This window comes from Pleurodeles waltl, chromosome 5 (genome assembly GCF_031143425.1).
Source record: "Pleurodeles waltl isolate 20211129_DDA chromosome 5, aPleWal1.hap1.20221129, whole genome shotgun sequence".
In the NCBI taxonomy this organism is placed as follows: Eukaryota; Metazoa; Chordata; class Amphibia; order Caudata; family Salamandridae; genus Pleurodeles; species Pleurodeles waltl.
The window spans coordinates 687520803-687542972 of record NC_090444.1 but is presented as its reverse complement, the minus strand read 5'-3'; the positions used below and the strand labels follow the sequence as shown (position 1 = coordinate 687542972).

Below are 22170 nucleotides of genomic sequence, written 5' to 3'. Positions count from 1 at the left end.
TGATCATCTTTGATTTCAATTCACTATTGTACTTGTTCCGGAAAAATCAGGAGGCAAGCCTTCGATCTGGGATGGGAGACACCAGCTCAAGCTATCGGAAACCTGGCAGTGATTTGTGCTAGTGTCATGAATGTAAAGTTCAACTTTGCAGCATAATGGATCTGTAGCCTATAACTGAATGAGTATCTGAAAGACTAGCTGCTCCCAACATGGGGTGGTGAACAGTATCGCTTACCCTCTCCAGAACTGCAGGTCGCAGAATGACATCTGGTTTTAACAATTCGTGTAGCTGTGATGGATTTTTGGGTCTTAGGAGAGGGATAGAGGCTCCCTGCTCAGTACAGAAAAGGGGACACAGATTTTCATGGCAAGTTAAGGGCTAAATTCTGATGCCTGTGCAATCATTAATTTACACAGGGACCAGAATTATGAGGTGTGTAATAAATGAAAATTTCCAGTAGGTCAAACCTGCCAAAATGTATTTGGAGAAAGGGCCTCAAAAAAGGCAAAGTATAAAGATTTCACTGTTAAAAAACGGTAATAACTCATTTTCACATTAAAATTCGAAATAGTAGGTATTTACCACATGCGGTAAATAACTCACACTATGATGAATACTATACACTGTGGTAATGTTATCTGGTAATTTATGTATGCTAAATACATCACCCTATTCTGACCAAGTTGATTTGATCAAGATTATAAAGAGCAGCAAATACCCGTAGGCATCAAGGAACTTGTAATGAGAGCCTAGGGCTCCTATTAAGAGTGCTGAGGTAATCCTGTTGTGGCCAGTAACAGGAGTAACCAACCTCTTTGGGATTACAAGATCTGTGATACTCCTGCAGATCTGGATTATTTCACACAGAGACTTCAATTTTTATAACTAGGCAAAGGTTCTTGGTGAACTATTGCCCCAAAACATAGAGGGATTGGCATGGAGACACAGATTTCCCCATGTTATTCCCAAAAATCTCATATTTAGACCCTTCTTTGGTTACTAATGCCCACAATAATGCCACAATGGCAGGGACTGCAGTGCTTAATTTGTGCTTGCTGTTTCCGGTGCCGAGCACCAGCACTTATTTTTCTGCCTCCAGCATTTACTGCGAGCAAAAGACACATATGGGGAGGAAGAGAAAAAACAAAAAAGTGTCACAATGGGAGAAAGACGAAAGCTGCAAGAGTGAGCTGAAGGGCAGGGAGTGGCCGTAAATGGATTGAAGAGACCAGAGATGGCTTCAGGATTACCCTGCGTCGGTATCCTGTGCTCACATATTTAATTGCAGCAGCTTTTTATTTACAAGTTATGCACTGGCCTCATGAGAGAGCACATGCCCTACGTAATGTCACCAGAGTCCATTGCTAACAGGGGTGCTATGCCTGTTCACACTTACCACTGTGTGAGAAAGTAACAAATTCCTGAGGTGCAGACTAATCAATGAAATCTCTCACTTATGCTAATTCCTAACAGCTAGCGAACTGAGACCTAAAAGTTCTGGTTATAATTGGTCTTTGCAAAGCATTTGAGAGACAGAAACAGATGTCTCTGGCAACTGCAGAATCAAGTCATCTTAAATTAAGGCCTCCCTAGCATAAGTCAGCAGCAGAGCTAAGGGTATTAAAAACAGCAAAACAACTTTGCACTTTTAGAACCTTCAACAGTAGGCACCAAGTATGTATTGAGTGAGGTTTGAAAAATTAGCCAATTTTCACAGTTACAGTCCGATTTGCTAAACAGGAAAACATTACCCATGTGGTGAGTAATAATGGAAAAAAATAGAAGATGGGGCTAGGGCTACATGATAAGAAAGCACACGCATCTTAGGCCCCAACACTTTTTTACATCTGGCAGTGTTCCCACAATTGTGCATTAGGTGGCAGTGTGTATACCTATCATGAAGAGAGGGTTTGTGGATGCAGGGAGATTTGACATCTAACACAGTGTTTTCCACCTAGAGACATGAGATGGGGCTCTATATTGAACTGGAGGACTATGAGATAAATACATTATAGAGCTGGGAAATATAAGAGTTATACTTACAAAGGGAATATTGTGCACACCAACATGTCTTCTTATTGCGAGTCATCAGTTGATTAATTTATATGAGTTCCTATGAAAAAGTCAACCACAAACAAGCATTTTTGTACCTTTCACAAGCATTGTCTGCTCGGTTTACTGAGTGGCTGTTGTCTACAGAGGCACAGTGGGTGAAAATCAATTGACTAGAATGTGGCCCGACCGGTGGCTGAGATTAACATAAGCATTTTACCCATCACTTTGTAACCATACTTCACATGCCAGCTACCGGTTAGTGTGTAATGTGGGGCACTGTGTTTGTGCGTGGCTGTCATTTATTTCTGGGAAATGTTCCCTCTTTTATTCAAGACTGGTAAATACTTTTGTTTTATTTAAGCATCCTATCCTGATTTAGTAAGGGGCGTAGCTTCAAGGTGTGTGTGTGTGGGGTGTTACACCCCCCAATAAATGTATTCTGCGATAAATAGTTGTTGCAGGTGCTTTTAGTTGGATATGGTGAGGAGTTCACCAGGAATTTTTACACATGCAGACAAAAACGCACACTGTCTCAATCTCTCTGTTTGGAAAAACTTCAAAAATACAAAAATGTTGGTTATTTCACAATATAATGTGCTTTCTCTCACTTAGTACACCCACCAATCTACATTCCTCTCCCTTTCCGCTACCTCTTAACCCCCCCCTTGTGCACTTTGCTTGTCGCATAATGTATTTTCACATCATGTGCCATCGAGATTGTTCGGAAATCTGAAGGCCCTCCCCCAATCATACTGACCAAGTTACGCCCCTGGACTTAGTTAAACATTAGATGAAATATCTGTTCCTCTCCTTTTGAAATGCACATAACCAGTGGTCTGCACTTTCTAAGGCTAATAACTTGCACAAAAGTGGACTAGCATGGACTATTAATCTTGCTTGGTCTACTGAAAAAGCGATCTTAACAATCATTTAAAAAAGCTATTACTTAATTTTTAGTATCCTTCGCTAAGGACAGTTATAAATGAATCTCTTGGCTTTATTACAATCAATGTGATTTTTTAAGCATCACCAGAATTATTAATTTTATCATAAATTGGGTTGGAAAAATGAAGAAATTCCCACCGGCAATTTTCTCTTTAGTGAGGCAGTTTCTGAGTTTATATATATTTTTTGTCAAGGCCAAAAAATCCTCTTGGGGATCTGTCAGTCCAAAATCTTGGGGCCAGTGCAAGTAGCACAGTCTATTGTGCTAAGATAAATTCCTCGCAGGATGCCGACATGATAGCAGTGTTCGCCTGCCCTGGGCCTAAAAACTCGTTGTGGAGGGCAGCAGACCATCTTGGAGAGTAGCGGGCAGTTGAATTCTACAAATTTTCACAGAACTCAGATATAACATAGGCATCAGCTGACCAAAGTGAAAAGCTGCAGATATAATTTCTATTGGGATCCTACACTTAATAACCAGATCCGCAAGAGCAGTGCTAAAGCATCTACTGCAACAATGACCACCAGAGATCAGGGAAATGTTAATCACCCAGGGCATATAGACTGTCTGAGGAATCTTTGGTGTGCACAACACCAGTCAACTTTATCTTCCTAGAAACCTTAACTGGTCATTTAGGATATAGGGCACTGGCCTAACAAAACCAAAGCTTTTGGGGGTTTCCAGCACAAAACAGGTCAAATTTTCAGACAGAAGAACTTATTTCCAGTTGTTCGCTATATGGTGCAAGGAGACTGTGGGCCATAATCTCCAATTCCAGACTGTATCCACACACGAAATAACAGACATCACCTGTTATTCCACCTTGAATGGGGGATTACATAGGGACACAGAAATACAAGGCCCTTTTCTTCATGTCAATCATACAGCTGGTAAATAGCAGGAGGTGTGGTGCTGCAGATGGGGTGAAGGAACGGCAGGGGAGTGCACAGCACACCTGGACAATGCTGGAGAAGCAGGAAGAAGATTCATGGGAGGTGGAGGGATGCACCTCTGCCTTCTGGCCTCCTGCACAGAGCCATCCATGAATTCACACGGGGAGGATTCAGACCTGGTGAAAATGCTCAGAAACCTGAGGAGCCACTCAGTCCTGGTCCTTGCCATGCCCCTTCTGGAGATACCACTCCAGGCATCTTGTAATGAAGTCCTTTGTGTCTAACTAAAGGAGGAGAGGGGGTACTGTGTTTACTGGTGATGGAGACCCCAAACAAGAGAAAGCCTGTACAGATACTCATTTGTGTTTTGTCTTCTTAATGTTTTATGTAGGGTGTTCAAGAAGTCCTACAGAATCCACAGAATTATGTAATTGCCTCACCCACAGGAAATCTCACTGGCAGCCTCTATAGTGCTGGGTGTACCCCTGCAAGGGTGACTAATGCTGAACAACATACACAACCAGTCTGAAACACTCTAGGAAGACTTTTCATTGGCTAGCTCAAGGGTGAGCAACACAACGCTCTCAATGTTTGAGTCCTGAACCTGAAGTAATGATGGTGTGACGTGGCACACTGCCTTGCCTACTGTTATGTATGTGTTCTTAGTGCGTTCGTGAGAACGTAAGTGTTTAAACGTTCTGGAGTTAGCAGTTGAACCTAGCCTCTCCGGAGCGGCTGGACGCTAGGTCACGCTGAGCAATAAACTTGTGTTTCTACTCACCCATGTCGTGGACCTAGTAGCTTCCGATCACTTCAGTTTGGCGACGAGGGTTTGGCGCGACCTAGGTCAGCCCTGGACCCTGGATCGTATTTCTGCTGTCCTTTTGGATTCCAGTGGCGGCTCCGGGTCATTTTGGATGCTGATTTGGCCGTTTGTTCCTGCTTTCGGTGGCGGTGCTCCTTTCACCTGGCGAGTGATTATTATTAACAAAAAAAGGACTCCTTTTGTATACCGTGGAGCGGGCTGGTTACGTTGCTCCTACGGCGTTTCCTGCACGTCAGCATCAGCGTTTCCTAGGCGACCAGGAGCGCTTTACACATCGGCCGGCAGAGGGCCAGAGTGTTAACGTCTCCGAGGCAACCTGAGACGCTCTTCACTCCTCAGCGGCTGCAGGCCGGCATACGAGTGCCTACTAAGGAACATTAGTTGTTTATTGATACTTTGTGTAAAAAAAAAAAGGGAATATCCTTTGAGACGTTCAGGAACACGAACTGGAGGAAAGGAGCTTGCACTGCAAAGGAAGTGACTTTATAATAGTGCATTTTGTGGGTCTTATTGGAACACCTTTTTTTTGTTTTACAGGATCTATGGCTACCCAGGCCAATATTTCTCCACCACCGTTATTTCTTCCACTTCCAGGTGTTCCAACTCTGCCTTGGGAAGATTGGATAGAAATGTTGGAGAATTATATTGTAGCGTTGGATGGACAAGGTTTTTCTTCTCTAAGGAAAAAGGCTATTCTTTTAAGTACTTTGGGGTGCGAGGGTCAAAGAATCTTTAAATACCTTCCTTCTGCCATGGGGCCAAATGGACAGCCTATGGATGACGTTTTTAAGGAGGCTATTAAGCGGCTGGAGAATAGGTTTGCTAAGGAAACCAATCTAGTACTAGCCAGATATAAATTTTATACTCAACCCCAGGATTTTCATGAGTCTATTGACGATTTTGTGTCCAGGTTGAGGGAATTATCAGTCAAATGTAGGTTTGGTACTATGACTGATGAACTAATACGTGATCAACTCATCGTTCAATGCCGTGATAGAAAGATTCAGGAGAGGTTATGGGCGGCAAAGGATCCTACGTTGCAAGAAGCAATTGACTTGGCAAAAGTTATGGAAGAATCGAGGCGTTGTATAAAAGAATTAGAGAAGAAAGAAAAAATTGGAGAGGTCATGGTTTTATCAAGCGAGTCTACTGGAGCTCAACAGGAACTTGGAACTCTACCAAAGAAAGGGGGGGGTATCAAAAGCAAGGGAAAGGAGTGTTTTCGGTGTGGCAGTACTTTACATTTGGGGGATTCCAAGAAATGTTTTGCTATCAATAAGGACTGTTGCAAATGTGGTCGCAGGGGGCATTATGCTCGTGTGTGTAGAGAAGGGAATCGATGTGTTAAGGAGTCGAAACCGACCATAAATATTGTGGAGGACTGCTGTGAATCAGTTTGTGAGGACAGGATATTAGCAATTGAGGATGGAAAGATTCCGTGTGTGAGTGGGAGTGACCGCAGGTGCACTAGACCGTCTGCTCTATTCTCCATCGGGGAGGTCCAAGTGAATCTCATGGTGGATTCTGGTTCTTTGTACACCATAATCCCTGAGAGCTTATTTAAATGTTGGTGGTCGAAGGAGAAATTGTTACCAAAAGATATATCCCCGGGTGGGTATCAAGGTGTGGAAATTCAACTGCTTGGGTATATGTTTAAAGAAATTCAATTTAAGGATAGGAAAATTGTTGGGAAAATATATGTGGCAGTTGAAGGTCCACCCATTCTAGGTTGGATGCATCAATTTGATCTCAACATTGTCATCAGTCCCAGGGCATCCAACCAGGTTTTGTTAGTAGATGATATACAAGTGGATGACATTTTGAAGGGAGCTGGGAATGTGTTTAAGAAAGAGTTGGGATGTTTAAAGGGTTATGTACATAAAATTTTGTTGAAGGATGATGCTCACCCAAGTCAGCACAGGGCTCGCAGGATACCATTTGTGGTTAGGGATGAAGTCAAGAAAGTGATAAGCAACATGTTGGCTGAAGGTATTATTGAACCTGTAGAAGTTTCTCCATGGATTTCACCCGTTGTCATTACACGAAAGTCAGACGGTAAAGTGAGATTGTGTGTGGACTTGAGGTCTGTTAACCAAAATATTGTGGTGGATGTCTATCCTTTGCCGAATATTAATGAGCTGTTAACATCGGTCAAAGATGGTAGGTTTTTCTCAAAATTGGATTTGAGAAGTGCCTATCACCAGATTAGGCTTCATCCTGAATCCAAACACATTACGGCATTTGTCACTTCAGAGGGTACCTTTCAATTCACCCGTATGCCTTTTCGTTTGGCATCTGCGGCAAGTGTGTTTCAACGTATGATGGCCATAATGTTTGGGGATGTTAAAGGTGTATTATTTTTTCAGGATGACGTACTAGTGATGGGTGAAACAGTTAATGAACACAATATCACACTCAGAAAAGTTTTCAAGGTTATTGATGAAACGGGCTTGAGTTTGAATAAAGAGAAGTGTATCTTTCTGGTAGAAGAAATAGATTACTTAGGGTACTCTATTTCTAAAGGGAGTATCAAGCCAAAGAAAAGTTTATTAGAGGCTATTAAGTTGGCTCCAGCTCCGACTGATAAAGAACAGTTGAGGTCCTTCTTGGGACTTGTAGAATACTACTCCAAATTTGTGGAGAAGTTTGCAAGTAAAACTGAGGATCTTCGGAAATTGTTGAGGAAAGGGAGTAAGTTTTGTTGGTCTGATGAGCAGATGGTTTGTTTTAACAGGATCAAGGAAGAAATTTGTGGAGCGGGTATCCTAACAGCTTTTGATATTAATAGGCGCTCTATCTTGACTGTTGATGCGAGTGGTACAGGTTTCGGAGCGGTGTTGTCACAAGTGCATTGGAAGTGTGAAAAAACTGTGGCGTTTGCGTCTCGAACTTTGACTCAGACAGAACGTAACTATTCTGTTATTGAACGAGAGGCCTTGGCGGCTGTCTGGGGTACAGAGTACTTTAGAACGTATTTATGGGGAATGGAGTTTACTCTGAGGTGTGACCACAAACCACTGTTAAGGATACTGTCTGCTGGTGGTGCGGGGAAGGGGTCAGCGAGGTTGGCCAGACTTTCCGCAAGGCTACAAGAGTATTTATATCGTGTGGAGTATGTCCAAGGTTGGAAAAATGTCCAGGCTGATTGCCTGTCTAGGATGTCCCTTGATTGGGAGAAGGTCGATTCTCAATCGTTAAAGTGTTGTGATACTGATGATGCGGTGGCCTCTATTGGGGATGTGGTAGTTTGGGGTTTAGGTACGTTTACATTGGAAGAATGGAAGCGTGAGATGGCTGCGGATGATTGTCTGAAATGTGTTTTCAAACTTGTCTCTTTAGGGGTTAGAAGGGAGAGTGCTCTTCCGCTGTCTGTGAGGCCATTTTTGGATGTGTTGGATGAATTGTCGTGTTGTGGGGAGAGTGTGTAGATGCGTGGAGAGCGTTTTGTTCCACCTATTGGATTGAGGTTTAAATTATTTTCTCTGGCCCACGAGGGTCATTTGGGTCAGGGAATGACAAGTAGGAGGTTGAAGGAGTTTTTTTGGTGGCCAGGCTTAGATGGTCAAGTTAAGCGTTGGGTGGAGCAGTGTAGGTTGTGTAAGGAGAGTGAAAAGAGGTTGAAGGTTGGGGTGGGCAGAATGGAAGGACATATTGAAGATCCAGGAAAACCTTGGCACACGATTTGTTTGGATTTTATTGGTCCACTATTAGAACTTCCGTTTCAAATGTGTTTTGCGGTAGTGGTGGTAGACGTACACTCAAGGTGGTTAGTGGTTAGGTTTGTACGTGATGTTACCACTACCACAACCATAAAAGTTTTGGAGGATATTTTTATGGAGGAAGGTATCCCCACGGGGCTTATCACAGACAATGGCACGCAGTTAACTTCGAATGAGATGTGTTTATTTTTTAAGAATTGTGGAGTGCGTCATACCAGGACATCCCTATATTATCCACAGGGTAATGGAATTGTTGAAAGAATCAACAGATTAATTAAGGGGGCAATACAACTAGCTCTCGCTAATCATTGTTGTGTGCGGAAAATGATAATGAATGTTGTACGAGCCTATCGTGGAACGATTCATAGTGCCACTGGTGACTCTCCTTTTCGAGTGATAAGGGGACGGTCGGTGGGGTCGAAATTGATTCCTTCTTGGCTGCTAGAGTGGGTTGCATCTGGTGGAAGCAAGACTTGTGTACCCTCTCAGCACAAGCATGGATTGAAAGTAGGAGATTGGGTCAAGGTCAAGTCTGGTAGAGTAAGGGGGGGTGTTTCTAAATTTAGAGGCCCATTTTGTGTGAAGAAGGTTGGAAGATTTCATGTTGAGATTAATGGAAGAGAGAAGTGGAATGTGAGGAATGTGGCCTTGTATCAGAGGGGTGGAGAGTGTGCTTTAAGTCAGGTGGAGGATGATTGTTTGAGCTCTTTCTTCTGGGGTGGGGAGAGAGCGTCTACTTCTGGTGTAAGTCATGGTAATGTTTCTGAAGCTGGAGAGTGTGAGTCACAAAGTACCAGTGCAGCTCAAGAGAGAGAGAATTTCCAAACAAAAGTTGCTGTTCGTGAACAACCGATGAGGACTCGCAAGTGTCCTAATTACTTGAATGACTATATAATGAAGTAACAACTGTTTTTTTGTGTTATTCCTTTTCTTAATTACAATATTGTTGTTTTAGCATCTTTTATTAATTACTTAATGTGAAGACAAGAGGATAATGTTATGTATGTGTTCTTAGTGCGTTCGTGAGAACGTAAGTGTTTAAACGTTCTGGAGTTGGCAGTTGAACCTAGCCTCTCCGGAGCGGCTGGACGCTAGGTCGCGCTGAGCAATAAACTTGTGTTTCTACTCACCCATGTCGTGGACCTAGTAGCTTCCGATCACTTCACCTACCTCCTGCTCTGAAGCTCCTTACTATTAGAAGAGCAAAAAAGAATAAAGTAGGGAACAGGACCCAGCAAATTTATAAAACAACCTCTCAGATGTCACAGCTCAATTACGTTCTCATGCCTATATCATCTTACAGTGAAAATATTGGAAGTTGTATATTTCATCTGCAGTGCCATGCCACAGTCCAGAACCGGAGGATCAACAAACCTTTTTCAGACTAGGAAACTGACGAGTGTCTTAGAGAAATGTTATTAAGGATCCCATTACATTGGTGATTATTGGCTTATTAATGGGAAAAGTCAAGGGTGATGGAGGATGTTTCTAGACCCTCAATTGGTGTCACAGAGCTTCCAAATTTCAAATGATATCTATCTCCCCATTCTTATCAGACTTGTGCAGCCTGTCCCTCAGGACTGCTACTGTACCAACTAGATGGAAGCGATCTCTGCTTGTAACGCTTCCCAAGAAATCTATGGCAGATTCAAACATTTCTTAGCAACTATCGCCCTCTTTCTTTAATACTTCTTATAAAACTACTAGAGAAAGAGGCCAACAAGCAGCTATATAGCTAACTGGAACCCAGTGCTTTGCATCGCCACACTCAGGCTTCCACACACAGCACAGTATGGAAACAGCTGTATTGGCTGTATTCAGTGATCTCAGATTGATCCTGGACCTGGGCTGCTCTGCTTACTAGTGCTACTCGGCCTTCGACATAGTCTTGCATACTGCCCTTATCCCTCATCTTTTCAATAACAGTATTTCAGTGTTTGTAATCAAGCACTCAGTTGACTGTGCTGTTTTCTGTCTAATAGGACTCAGTCTGTTTCGATTCCATCCTCTCACTCTTCCGTATATTAGCTGCAGTGTTTCTCAGGGCTTCTCACTCATTCCCTACTTGTTTAATATTCACTCAGCTCTACTTGCTTGATATTCCGTGGTGACTTTGATACGATATTTTAGTTTTGAAATAATGGCTCATGGAGATGATACTCAAAATATCGTATCCATAACTGATAATTCCCCTTTTATTCAAGGTAGCTTCTGAACCTGTACAACATTGGAGGCTAAATGGATGAAAAGCAAATGTACTGAGTCCTCATTTTTAGGAGGCACTCTTGCATTTGGTCATCACTTCTGTGTCCTACTGATCTTGGACCAACCCTGTCCCTGTAACCTCGGCATAAAATCTAGCTTTTCCATTTGAATATAATGTGTCTTTCTTCACCCAGGTCAGTGAGGTTCCTGCACATGTTACTTAGGATGCTAAGGAAGGTTGTTCCTCCTCTTTCTCTAGTCACACATAAAACAGAGGTTCCATCCTTAGATATTTCCATACTTGACATCAGAAGTTCCCTTTATTTTGTGTTCCGATCTTTCTTTCTTTCTACTTACAGCTTGTTCAAAATGCAGCGTACCGTCTTTTTTGGATTTGCCTCCCGTGTGTCGGTCTCTTTGGCTTGGTATCAACAAAAAATCTGTTTTCAAAGCCCTCTGCTTTGTGTATCTGGATCTCAACAACTATAGGCCTATCTAACTGAGACATAAATACCTTCTGTCCTGTCCCATCCATTCTCTACGCTCTGTCAAAGCCAACCGGGTTGTAATACCATTATTTAAGTGCAACCAATCTGGAGGTGGGGGGGTGCTCTTTTTTCCACTTGGCTGCCAAATAATGGAATTCTCTAACCCTTACCTTTCGGAACATAACTTAGCCATCTCCCTAAAGAAATATGTTAAAAACCTGGCTTTTCAAACTGGACTAGCCCTGATCTACAGAGGAAGGAGGCCGTTTGAGTAACGCTCTACAAACTCAATTTAATGTGGCTCTCAAATGTGCATAGACAGGATTAACTTAATCATATGCTAGTGATTCAACTATTACTCGAACCTGTGTTAAAATGCTTAAGGCCCTCCTCGGAGGCATCCATGTTGCCTTGGCTACACTGCATACAAATTAGCAATCCAAAAATTGTGACTACGAAGACATCTAAGTAAGGATCATTATCAACAATCGGGGCTGTTTCCTTCTCAGTGTAAACAGAAGACAAAACAGAATGAGAATAAGACGTACCTTGCATTTACAGCAAAGTACTCTGAGTGGCAGGTCCCATTCTGTCAGTATTTTCTATTTCATATATTTATTCTTTTTTTAAGCCAGCAGTGACCATATGTGGAGCGCTTAATCATATGTCTGAAATTGAATTGCTATTTCATTTGAGATTTTTAGATGTTGATATTGGCTTAGGACTCTTTTTATGCTCAGTGGGGTCTATCTTTATTTAAAGTTGTATTGTTTCTGAGATGTTTTAAGATTCTTTATTTCATTTTTTGAAAATGTGTTTATTAGACAATGTCTAGCAAACAAAATATCAACTACAGGTCAGCTAAACAAGGGCTTGTTCATAAGCAAGATAGATTTGTAATAGTCTGCAGCCCATGACTGCAACAGCGGAGCTTCAATAGTAGGAACAGGTTTGTAAGTGTTGATGTGGCTGATGGATCCCACCTACAACCACCATTATTTGTTAGTTGGTGCCGAATTGGCCAATGAAAGGTGTGGAAGACCAGGAGGAGGGAGGGCTCTACACTTTCTAGGATGTAGCCCACTGACGAGGCACTGTATGAAGTGTAACATAAGTAGGGGGTGGAAGTTCTTTGTGAAGAGAATACCACCCAAGCAACCATGGGAAATACTGTTTTTCTATAGCGCTGACAATGTAATAAAATCCTTAAGCAGACTGCATGAATCACTGTATTTTGAAATATTAGATTACAATATATCTGACTAATATTTAGTGTACTGTAGAGATCTAATTTGGCACAATTCATGTGTTCTATGCTAGTATGCTAATAACTCATCCGCGAAAATGTGCAGAAATACACAGAAATAGAAACTGCGTGGATGTGCAGATTGACACATTCAATTAACAGAAACAGGCTAAATTGCACAACACAGCACATCTTGAAAGGATCAAAGGACTTCTGCTTAATTTCCAAGCATGTGAGCCATGTGGGACTGTCAGTTGAGATGACGGACCCTGTAGGATACGGATCTTAAAACTGCTTACAAATACAAAATTCTTACATTTCAGAATTGTTTTGTTTCCATGTAGGGTAAAATGTGTATTTTTTTGTCCAATCGCTTTGCTAGTTTTGCAGATAGGCATCAGTATACTCCAAAATAGGCTAGCCCAGGGCTAACATAACGTTGTTTGACAGTTATTTAACAGCCCAGTTTTGGGCTCTAGTCATCAATACACTGTCTCTTTTTGTTACTAGGCAAACTCCCTTATGGGCAGCTTGTGTGTACACTTGACACATCCCACTGCAATTACATTTTTTTATTCTGTTTCGAGGTACATTGTGCAGTGGCTTTTACCTTGCCTGGTTGCACATGCGCATTAAAAGCAGGCACTCTCGCTTTGCTAGCCCCGCCTTTAGCGAAAGAGCCACAGGCTTGGGAGTCATGAGAGTACAGGAGACTGTATTTCAACTGTTTAATCTCCCCTGACTTTCTGTGACTTTGGAACAAGGCCCAAATCTAGGTTTCCACTGAAAATCTAAGAGTCATGGATAAATGCCCAAATCTGCAAGGCTATATGGAGTCCGGCATGAGAAGGCAGAGACCAGCTAAACTGATTGCTTGCTACTTTCTCGCCCATCAGAGAGGCAAACCTAGGCCCTCAGCCTCGGCAGCAACAATGTGCCAGCAACCAGTGCTTAATTTGTAAATAAAAACGTGCTGGTGCCCAAAGCCCTCCTCTTAAACACGCGGCTGCTGCAATTAAATGTACGAACACGGAATACTGAGGCAGCGTAATCCTGAAGCCATCTCGGGCCTCTATAATTCATTAACACCCACTCCCTGAACCCATCAGCTGACTCATGTGGATTTCTGATTTCTCCCATTGTGACGCTTTTTCGTTTTTCTCTTCCTCCGTCCTTCCCATCCGTGACTTCTTCTCGCAGTAAATGCTTGAGGCAGAAAAATAAGCGTCGGCCCTCAAAAATAAGTGCCGGTGCTCTGAACCGGAAACAACAAGCACGAATTAAACACTGCCAGTAACCTTTGAGGAGGTGAGCTTCAGCACCATCTGCAGGGCTTTCAGCCAACCAGGGAGATGACCGAATAGGGATTCAGACCTGTGATCTGCATTCTGCCTATTTCCAGCTCTGAGCAGGAACCTTCTAAAGAACTGGGGATCGCATAAAATGCAATGTCTCTGAAATTCGTCTTTTCACCTAAGTTTCACGAGTGCCACACCGTGATTATTTTACAAAGTGCAATTGAATTGTTCAATGTTTAATAGGCTTGGTAATTTGCTATATCTCTTTGACAACGTGATTGCAATTTGTGAAGGTACAACGCTGGACAATTTGTGCTGCATCAAGACCGACTAGAATATGTTCTGCCATGCATTCATGAGTAAACAGAAACAATGACCCATGTTTATCTATAGGGAACGTTGACATTTCTGTAGCAAACTAAGCCATTGAGATATAATAGGATTGGAACTTGTGTCCCCAGGCCACAAGTACATCTTGCAGCCAGCACGTTAAGGCCACCTTCTGCATCTCACAGAGATGAGACTTTGTCACCTCTAGGGGAAAACAGATCTTGGGTGATATCAGAGTCATCCGCAAATCAAGAAACTGGCACATTATTAGAGCTCTGTGCATGTCTCACAAGTGTTATACTAGCGCATGATGCAGGGAAAAATACATGATATAATAACAAAGTGGATGTCTCGATACCAGGGTGGAGGCACACCGTGAGAGGTCTGCAGATGCGCACGATGAAAGTCAGGATTGAAGTACTTTGTGAGAGGTCTGCTGAAATCTCAGTAATGAGATACAAGTTCATACTATGACCAAAAGTTGAGGTGTTTTTTCAGGACTATTCAATACTGTTTCAGGGATGAAAATCATAATAGGTTCATTGTTAGAGCTCTGCGTGCCCCATTGCTGATATCTTAGTTTATGAGGCAAGGTGGTCCAGGAGTGCACAATGAGAGCTCAGTGTATTCAGCATTGGCATAGCTGTGCCTGCTGCTGGTCATCATACAAATCAATTGCAAGAGTTCTGCTAATGTCGAATAGCTTCATTAGAGTCTAGAGATGTGGGAGCTCCACTAAATATTGCCGGAGCCTCCACCTCGCTGCATTAGTGGCTCCCTCACCTCATTTAGTGTCATGGGAACTGTCAGGTTTCTCAAACTAACTCATGGTTTGAAAGGTTGTTTAAGAATGACAATGAATGTAAGCCAGCCAAACAAATATAGTCCCCAATAGGCATTCATCTGTGCATAAAATGTATCTCCTGTACCAGCGGATTCCCTGTGAGCAAGTAGATCCCCACCAGGCAAGCAGGGATCTCTATAAATTATGCACCTATCTCCTGACAGGATGGACTGGTGGGTTTCCCGTAAAAGTTAAAATGACGCCCCAAATACTGGGATATCTGCACACCTGCAAGACAAAATGGAAGAGCACTGGGGAGATCTGTGGATGTGTCAGTTACAGGCAGGCACTTGTGGTGTAAATCAGTGTAGAGATGTGTTGTGAGAGGCTCAGCACTGGATTAGCATTGCAGATCAGTAGAGCCGTGCATTTTGCGAGCCATATTAGTTCCTGTCATGCATAAATGCTCACCATTGCTCCTTCTCTGACACAACTATATATCATCTGCTGTGCACACAGTGTTTTGAATGCACACAACTTAAGTATTTAATTTATTCCTTGCATTTGAGAAACTGCCCTTAGCCCGCTGTCAGACTACGACGTTTTCTGTATAATCTGTTAGCTCCCCTTGGAACTGCCAGTACCACCACTAATTGTTTAGTCAATGTGTTTGGCAAATGATATGTAAAATGCACCACTGGCACTCGTTGTCTTAGGGCGAGAACCCCCAAGCGCCACCCCAAAAGCATCAGGGTCATGTGGTGCAAGCTGAGTCTGCTGTGAACATTTTTGCCAGGACTACTTTTGTTTCCTAGTCGACCTGGCACTAGATTCATCCTAAACTTGATTTTCTTTTAAGTTATCCAGTGTCACAACGGTCTTTCATTCCAGTGTGGATCGCCAGGCAGGCACTCAATGCACCTTTTATGAGTAAATTACATCCATGCTTCAGGAAGAACTTCTAACAAAGAGGATCTGCATCAAGCCATAGAGAATTGAATCATCTATTTCTGGCTGTTCTCCAATAGATCTCATGCTACGGAACATATTATTCATCCACGTTAGCTAGTGGGGATGACAATGAGCAACTTTTTGAGGCCACTCATCACGATCTAATCTCCTGAAGTGCCAAGGTTTGTCTTTTTCTTAAGAGGAGCTATTTCCTCTTTATAAGAACTAACCAAAAGAAAGGGTGGGAAAGATTCAGGACTTAGCTTTTGGAACCTTCAACAAATTGTAAATAACGATGATTCTGAATTTCATGAAAAACGTTTTGCTGCAAAAAAGAAAGTCCCAGGTATACAATTTTCAGGGTATAAAAAACCGAAAAGCATCTTTTATTGTAAGAGAATTATAATTAAAAAAGTAGGATTTTGCAGAAAAATGTTGCCTAAGACATAATTGGACAAAGATAATAACTGCAACCATCTTGTAGTGCAAAGAAATTAACTTCTTCCACATTCTGCCTGCCAGGGCAATGGAAACATTACCTACCTCCACAAGAGAGCCACTGTCAAGACACAGGAACCAGACCTACTATTCTTAAACACAAAACATTCACCAATCTTTTCAAAGTTAGATTTTGGTTTCCATTACAAATTTATTTTAGTATGTAAACAACTATGTACTCCCTGGCAAATAAACCAGGAAAAAAACAACATGCATGCTTTTCCACACTTACGAGCTATTGAGAATCTGAAATTTTTCTCCTTTCTGGAAATTTAGGTCATCCTCTGTTCTTGCTTCATAATCGTAAAGTGCAACAAAAAGGGTTACCCCTGGGAAGAAGAGGAAAAGGGCAGCAGTGAAAAAAACATATTGCCACATTTACAAGAGTGATCATCTTGCAAATCTTTTCGCTAGTTAACCTTTGAAAGATATCCAAAGACAACAATTTCGATGGATACACAGAACGCATTAGATTAACAAGTTATTTCTGTAGTCCTAACTACTCATAATTTCATCGTAAATCTCATAAATTAGTCATTTTATATTAATAATTCCTCATGGTAGCTCAGTAACTGTGGATCTCAAGATTTAAAATGTGGCTCACTTGCAAAAAGTAAATTTATTGATTTTTTTTTTTTAATAAAGAGCTTTTATTAATTTTTAACAAGGTAAACAAAAAGAAAAAAGGAGATGCAAACACAAATACAAATAAAATGGCACCATGAAATCAAAGTTTAACGTCTGACCCCCCGGTCCCCACATGCCCCCCATACTCTGAGTGCGTGTATTCATCCAATTTTGAGTCCATAGATCACAGTGATACAATGAATAACATAATGTGAGTATGCATCTTAGTTACAAGCTCCCTCGCCACAGAAGCGTCAGATCTGGGGCCGGTGTGTTTCGTCTCACGGGCATACACAGGCAAGCTATCTAATGTGTTTTCCCATTTCCCCCATACTCTGTGATGCTTGTCTGGGCATCCCCTTGCTTCATATATAGGTTTTTCGCATTGTGCGCACCAATCCACCCCTCTCCTCCACTTGGCCAGGGCCGGTGCTGTTTCGGCCTTCCAATCTGCCATAATGTCTCTCTTCATCACCAAGCACGCCACTCCCAGGAAAGTTCGGTTCGCCCTAGTCAGACCCATCTCCCCCATGGCCCCCAACAGGAGCCATGTAGGAGATATCTCCACTTCGGATTGTAGGACTTCTGAGACCTCCCCTATAATTGCCTTCCAGTACGTCTCTATGACTGGACAGGTCCAGACCATATGGAAAAAATCGGCCTCTGGGTTGGAACATCGGGGGCAGTCGGGTGTGGACCGGAGGCCTGCTTTAAAGAGTCTTTTGGGGGGGGGGGTATGCTGCGTGTAGGTAGAGGGTTTGTAGCATTTGGAATCGGGAGGAGATGGCCAGAGATCGGGGGGCCATCAATGCTTCTCTCCAGTCTGCTTCATCTATAGGGCCAACCCAGCCCTCCCACTTTAAACGGAGTCCCCCGAGGGGTGGAGAGGTGTTGGTGAGAATGGAGCGGTACAACTGAGAGATTCCTCCTTTTCCCAGGCTTCCCATCAGGACCCTCGCTTCCAGTGGGCTGTGCCCTGGGACATCGTCCCGTAGTCGCACGTGTGTGAGTAGGGCGTGCCTAAGTTGTAAGTATTTATGAAATTGGGTGTTGTTTAGTGAATAGATTTCTTGGAGCTCCCAAAATGATCATATGTGTGACCCTTCCCAGATGTCCCCCAGGGTGGAGATTCCAATGGTGTCCCATTTCTGGAATCCCTCCAGTGTGGAGACCTCTGCCAACCACCTCCCCCGCCAGAGAGGAGTCTGTTGGGTGAGGCGGCCCCACCAGCCCGGCACCTTTTAAGCTGCCCGCCACCCTGTGAGAGTCATTTTAGTCACTTCTGGGGTATTCCGTGGAATTGGGTCCCCATACAGTGCATTAAAAATCAGTTTGTAGCCCGTTGTTTGGAGTTCCAGCCTATACGCCGGGTCCGACCAGCCCCCAACCATCCAGTCATTAATTACTAGTAAGTGTGTTGCCAAATAATAGAAGTAGATATTAGACATTCCCAACCCTCCGTCATAGATATCTCTCCGACATGTAGCGAGGGACAGTTTAGGGCGAGAGCCGTGCCACAGGAATTGGCGCGCTGCTGATTCCACCTCTTTAAACCACTTTCGGGGGACTAGGTATGGGAAGTTCTGTAGTTGGTATAGGAACCTGGGAAGTATCATTTTATAAAGCGCAATCCTGCCCAGTAAATTGAGGGGTAGACTCTGCCACCGTTGGAGGTAATCTCTTACTTTCCTAATGAGCGGAGTAATGTTTAATTCCCATGCCAATTCAGTTAACAGAGCTATGTGTACGCCTAGGTATTTAAAGCTATTGCAGCGGATCAGGATAGTTTGTTGCCAGTCGACACAGTCTCTAGAGGAGTGCAAGGGGACCAACAGGGATTTTCCCGGGTTTAAGGTCAGGCCAGAGGCCTGTGAGAAAAGGTCTAATAGTTGTAGGACCCGTGGACCGCTCATTGCAGGGTTAGAGAGGTAAATGAGGACGTCGTCTGCGTACAGTGCGACCCGGTCTTCTGGGCCTGCGGGCCATGACCAACCTTCCAACAGGGGGTCTTCCCTTATCAATCTCGCTAGTGGTTCTATTGCTAATGCAAATAGTAGCGGGGATAACGGGCATCCCTGCCGAATTCCACGGCGAATGGGAAATGGCTCAGAGGCTACCCCATTTACCTGGACCCGCACGGTTGGGTTGGAGTATAGTAGCTTTGCAAGACCACGGAATTTAGGCCCAATACCGTTGCTCCGTAGGACGTGTTCCAGATAGGACCAGTCCACAGTGTCGAAGGCCTTCTCGTCAAGCAGAAGAAGGGCCAAGGGAGATCGGGTCAGGGTCCCTCGGTGTGCCAGGGCGACATGCAGTCGTCTAATGCAGTGTCTGGTGCTACGCGATGGCATAAATCCACACTGGTCAGGGTGTACCAGTGATGGGAGAACAGCCCTCAGTCTGGCGGCGAGTATGGTGGATAGCACCTTAATCTCAGTGTTCAAGAGAGGGATAGGTCTGTATGCCGAACGGTTATGAGACGGAGGTTGAGTTTTCGGGATCACCACTATCGTGGCTTGATCAGTCCCGGAGGGGAAACAGCCATTTTTCTCGGCTTCGTCGTACATATTAAGCAGGTGAGGGCTCAGAATATCCGCACACCTGTTATAAAGTTCTGATGGGAAGCCGTCTGGGCCGGGTGTTTTGCCCGTTGACAAGCTGGCTATTGCTGCTGTGATTTCAGCAAGCGTTATGACTTCGTCTAGATTTTCTCTGGTTGTTTGTGAGATTTTAGGGAGGATGATGTCGTCCAAGAGGGGGGATTCCGTCTCAGCCAGGGGGTGGGGGCTTTCCGCATATAATTGCGCATAGTAGGAGGCGAAGCTCCTAGCGATTTCGTCAGGTGTCTTCGCAATTGAGCCCATCTCGTCCGTAATTTCAGGGATAATTCTATCGGCTAGTGGACGCGAGGCCAGCCAGTGCAGGAGTTTACCGTTTTTGTCCCCCCAGCCATACACATGCGCCATTGACGCCCTCCAGGAGTATTTCGCAGATTCCAGTACTAATTGCTTTATCTCTTCCCTGACTATGGTAAGGCGTCTCAGGACGGATGCTGAGGCGCTGTGGTAACTAGTCGTTCAAGGTGTAATGCCTTGGCCTCAAGTTTCTCCACCTGTGAATCGTGGGCGCATTCCCTGATGAGGACGAGGTGTTTGGCATGGCCTCTGAGTGAAGCTTTACATGCAGCCCAGATCGTGCCCGGAGATTGTACGACCCTAGGTTTTGGTCAAAGTATTGTGTGAGATGACCCCTAATCTCGAGGGTATATTTCTCTTCTTGTAGGTGCCATGCGTTCATGCGCCACATCGGGCGCTGGGTTGGGTCGATACCTCCGAGTCGGATTCGCACAGGAGAGTGGTCCGAGACCCCCCGCGGTAATATTTCCGCATTGGTGACCCTGGAGGCATCCAGTGCAGGCATGAACACGAGGTCAAATCTGGCCTGAGATTGGTGGGCAGCTGATGTATGCGTGTACTGTCGCGCCCTGGGGTGCCAGGCCCTCCATACCTCACACAGACCCAGACTGGCAGCCCACCCGCTTAAACTCGACGCCCTCCCGGACCGAGTGGTGGATATTGACCCAGAGACATCCAGTCTGGGGTCCAGGACGGAGTTGAAGTCCCCACCTATCAGTGTAGTACCTTGAGGGAGGTCTGTCAGAACCCGACAGAGCGTAAGTAAAAAGGCATCGAGCCAAGCGGGGGGGGCGTAAGCACTCACTACATTAAATGGTAGGCCGTGTAGCGTTCCAGTTACTACCACAAATCTACCTTGTGGGTCTGAGTGCGTGGCTGTGACCACCCTAGGTAGCGTGCGGTGGAAAAGGATGGCCACCCCTCTAGAGCCCCTTGAAAATCCTGCATGGTAGACCTTGTCGTAGCCCCCACGTGCCAGCATGGGACAGTTAGTGCCGAGGAGATGAGTTTCTTGCAACAAGACCAATGACCTGCGCAGGGTGCTGAACACCGCGGATCTCTTGATTTTGTCTAATAGCACGTTTATATTCCATGAGAGAACTTGTGTCAGTGAGTGAGCTGTATGCATAGTGATGAGATCGTGGAATGTCGGGAGCTTGTCTGGGGGCCCAGAGGCGAACGTTTTAAGCGAAGAGGATCGATGTAGTTGGTGCAACAAAGGAAACCTATCAAAACAACTTTACTAAACCTTAAAGAAACATTTACCCCTCCCAACCTCCCCCCACCCCATACTTCTACCCAGGAAGCATCTGTCGCCCAAGTACCCAACTGGGGTGTCACAGTCATATGGACTGTCCCTAAGTGGAGTGGTGGACCCCTCCTTTCAGTCGGATCAGTTGCAATCGGCTGCTATTAGCCAAACTTTATATATTACTGGAATTTATCGCGTTGCGTTGTGTGTGTGCCCCCGCTCCCATCCGCACGGATCAGCGCCAAGTGTAGTTGTTCCCCCCTAATATGATGGAACCGAGTGCGTGAAACCACCTTAATCAAGTGTAGGGGATTGGCTCAGGCGGTCGCCCTCCTACCCTGGAGCCGGGGCCCCCCGGGAATCCCCCCGCTCCCCAATCGCTCGGGAGTCCAGGTCCGGTACATTGTTCTTGTCATCCTCCGCCGGGGCGTCGGCACTCCTCCGCCTTCCGCGTCTGGACCTTGTCCTTTTGCGACCTCTCCGTATATCCAGTCGGGCGGCTCCAGCTCCAGTTCCCGGGGCTCCCCCAGGCTGGCCAGTGGAGCCCCGTCGGCTCCCCGCTCCCTCTTCCGTGAGCCAGTCCCATGCCTCTTCAGGTGACTCAAAGAAGTGCGCTTTGCCTGCCAGGATAACTTTGAGGCGAGCGGGGAAGAGGAGCATGTAGGAAAGTTGCATCGGTTTGAGTTTTTGTTTTACTTGTTCGTATGACCGACGCCGGGCCTGGACCTCCCGCGTATAGTCAGGAAAGATCAACATTTTGTGGTTGTCCCAGAGGAGGTCGGGGGAGCGTCTGGCCTCCCTGAGGATGATATTGCGGTCCTTAAAGTTGAGAAAACGTGCGATCATGGGTCTCCTAGGCCCGCCCGGCGGGGGCCGCTGGGCCAGAGCCCTGTGGGCCCGTTCAATTGCAAACCATGGTGAGAGGGTGTGTTCCGGCATCCAGGACTTGATCCAGCCCTCCAGAAACTCAGGGGCTTTGTTATCCTCTGCTCCCTCCGGGAAACCGACAAAGCGTAGGTTGTTGCGCCTGGAGCGATTTTCGGCATCTTCGGCCCGGCAATGCAGTTCACCAGTCCGGGTTTGCAGTTGAGCTACTTTGGTCCTAAGGTCCGCCAGGTCGTCTTCGGTCTGTGATA

The 22170-nt window shown here is 44.8% G+C and overlaps 1 protein-coding gene across 2 annotated transcripts in view; it reads right to left on the bottom strand.

The window, feature by feature from the left end:
- Positions 1 to 22170, bottom strand: part of FYN (FYN proto-oncogene, Src family tyrosine kinase) — a 473812-nt gene that overhangs the window by 121424 nt on the left and 330218 nt on the right. For both annotated transcript variants that reach the window (XM_069234594.1, XM_069234595.1), the window contains exon 5: positions 16473 to 16569. In XM_069234594.1, the coding sequence (XP_069090695.1) occupies positions 16473 to 16569 (97 nt within the window). The remainder of the gene's footprint in view (positions 1 to 16472; positions 16570 to 22170) is intronic.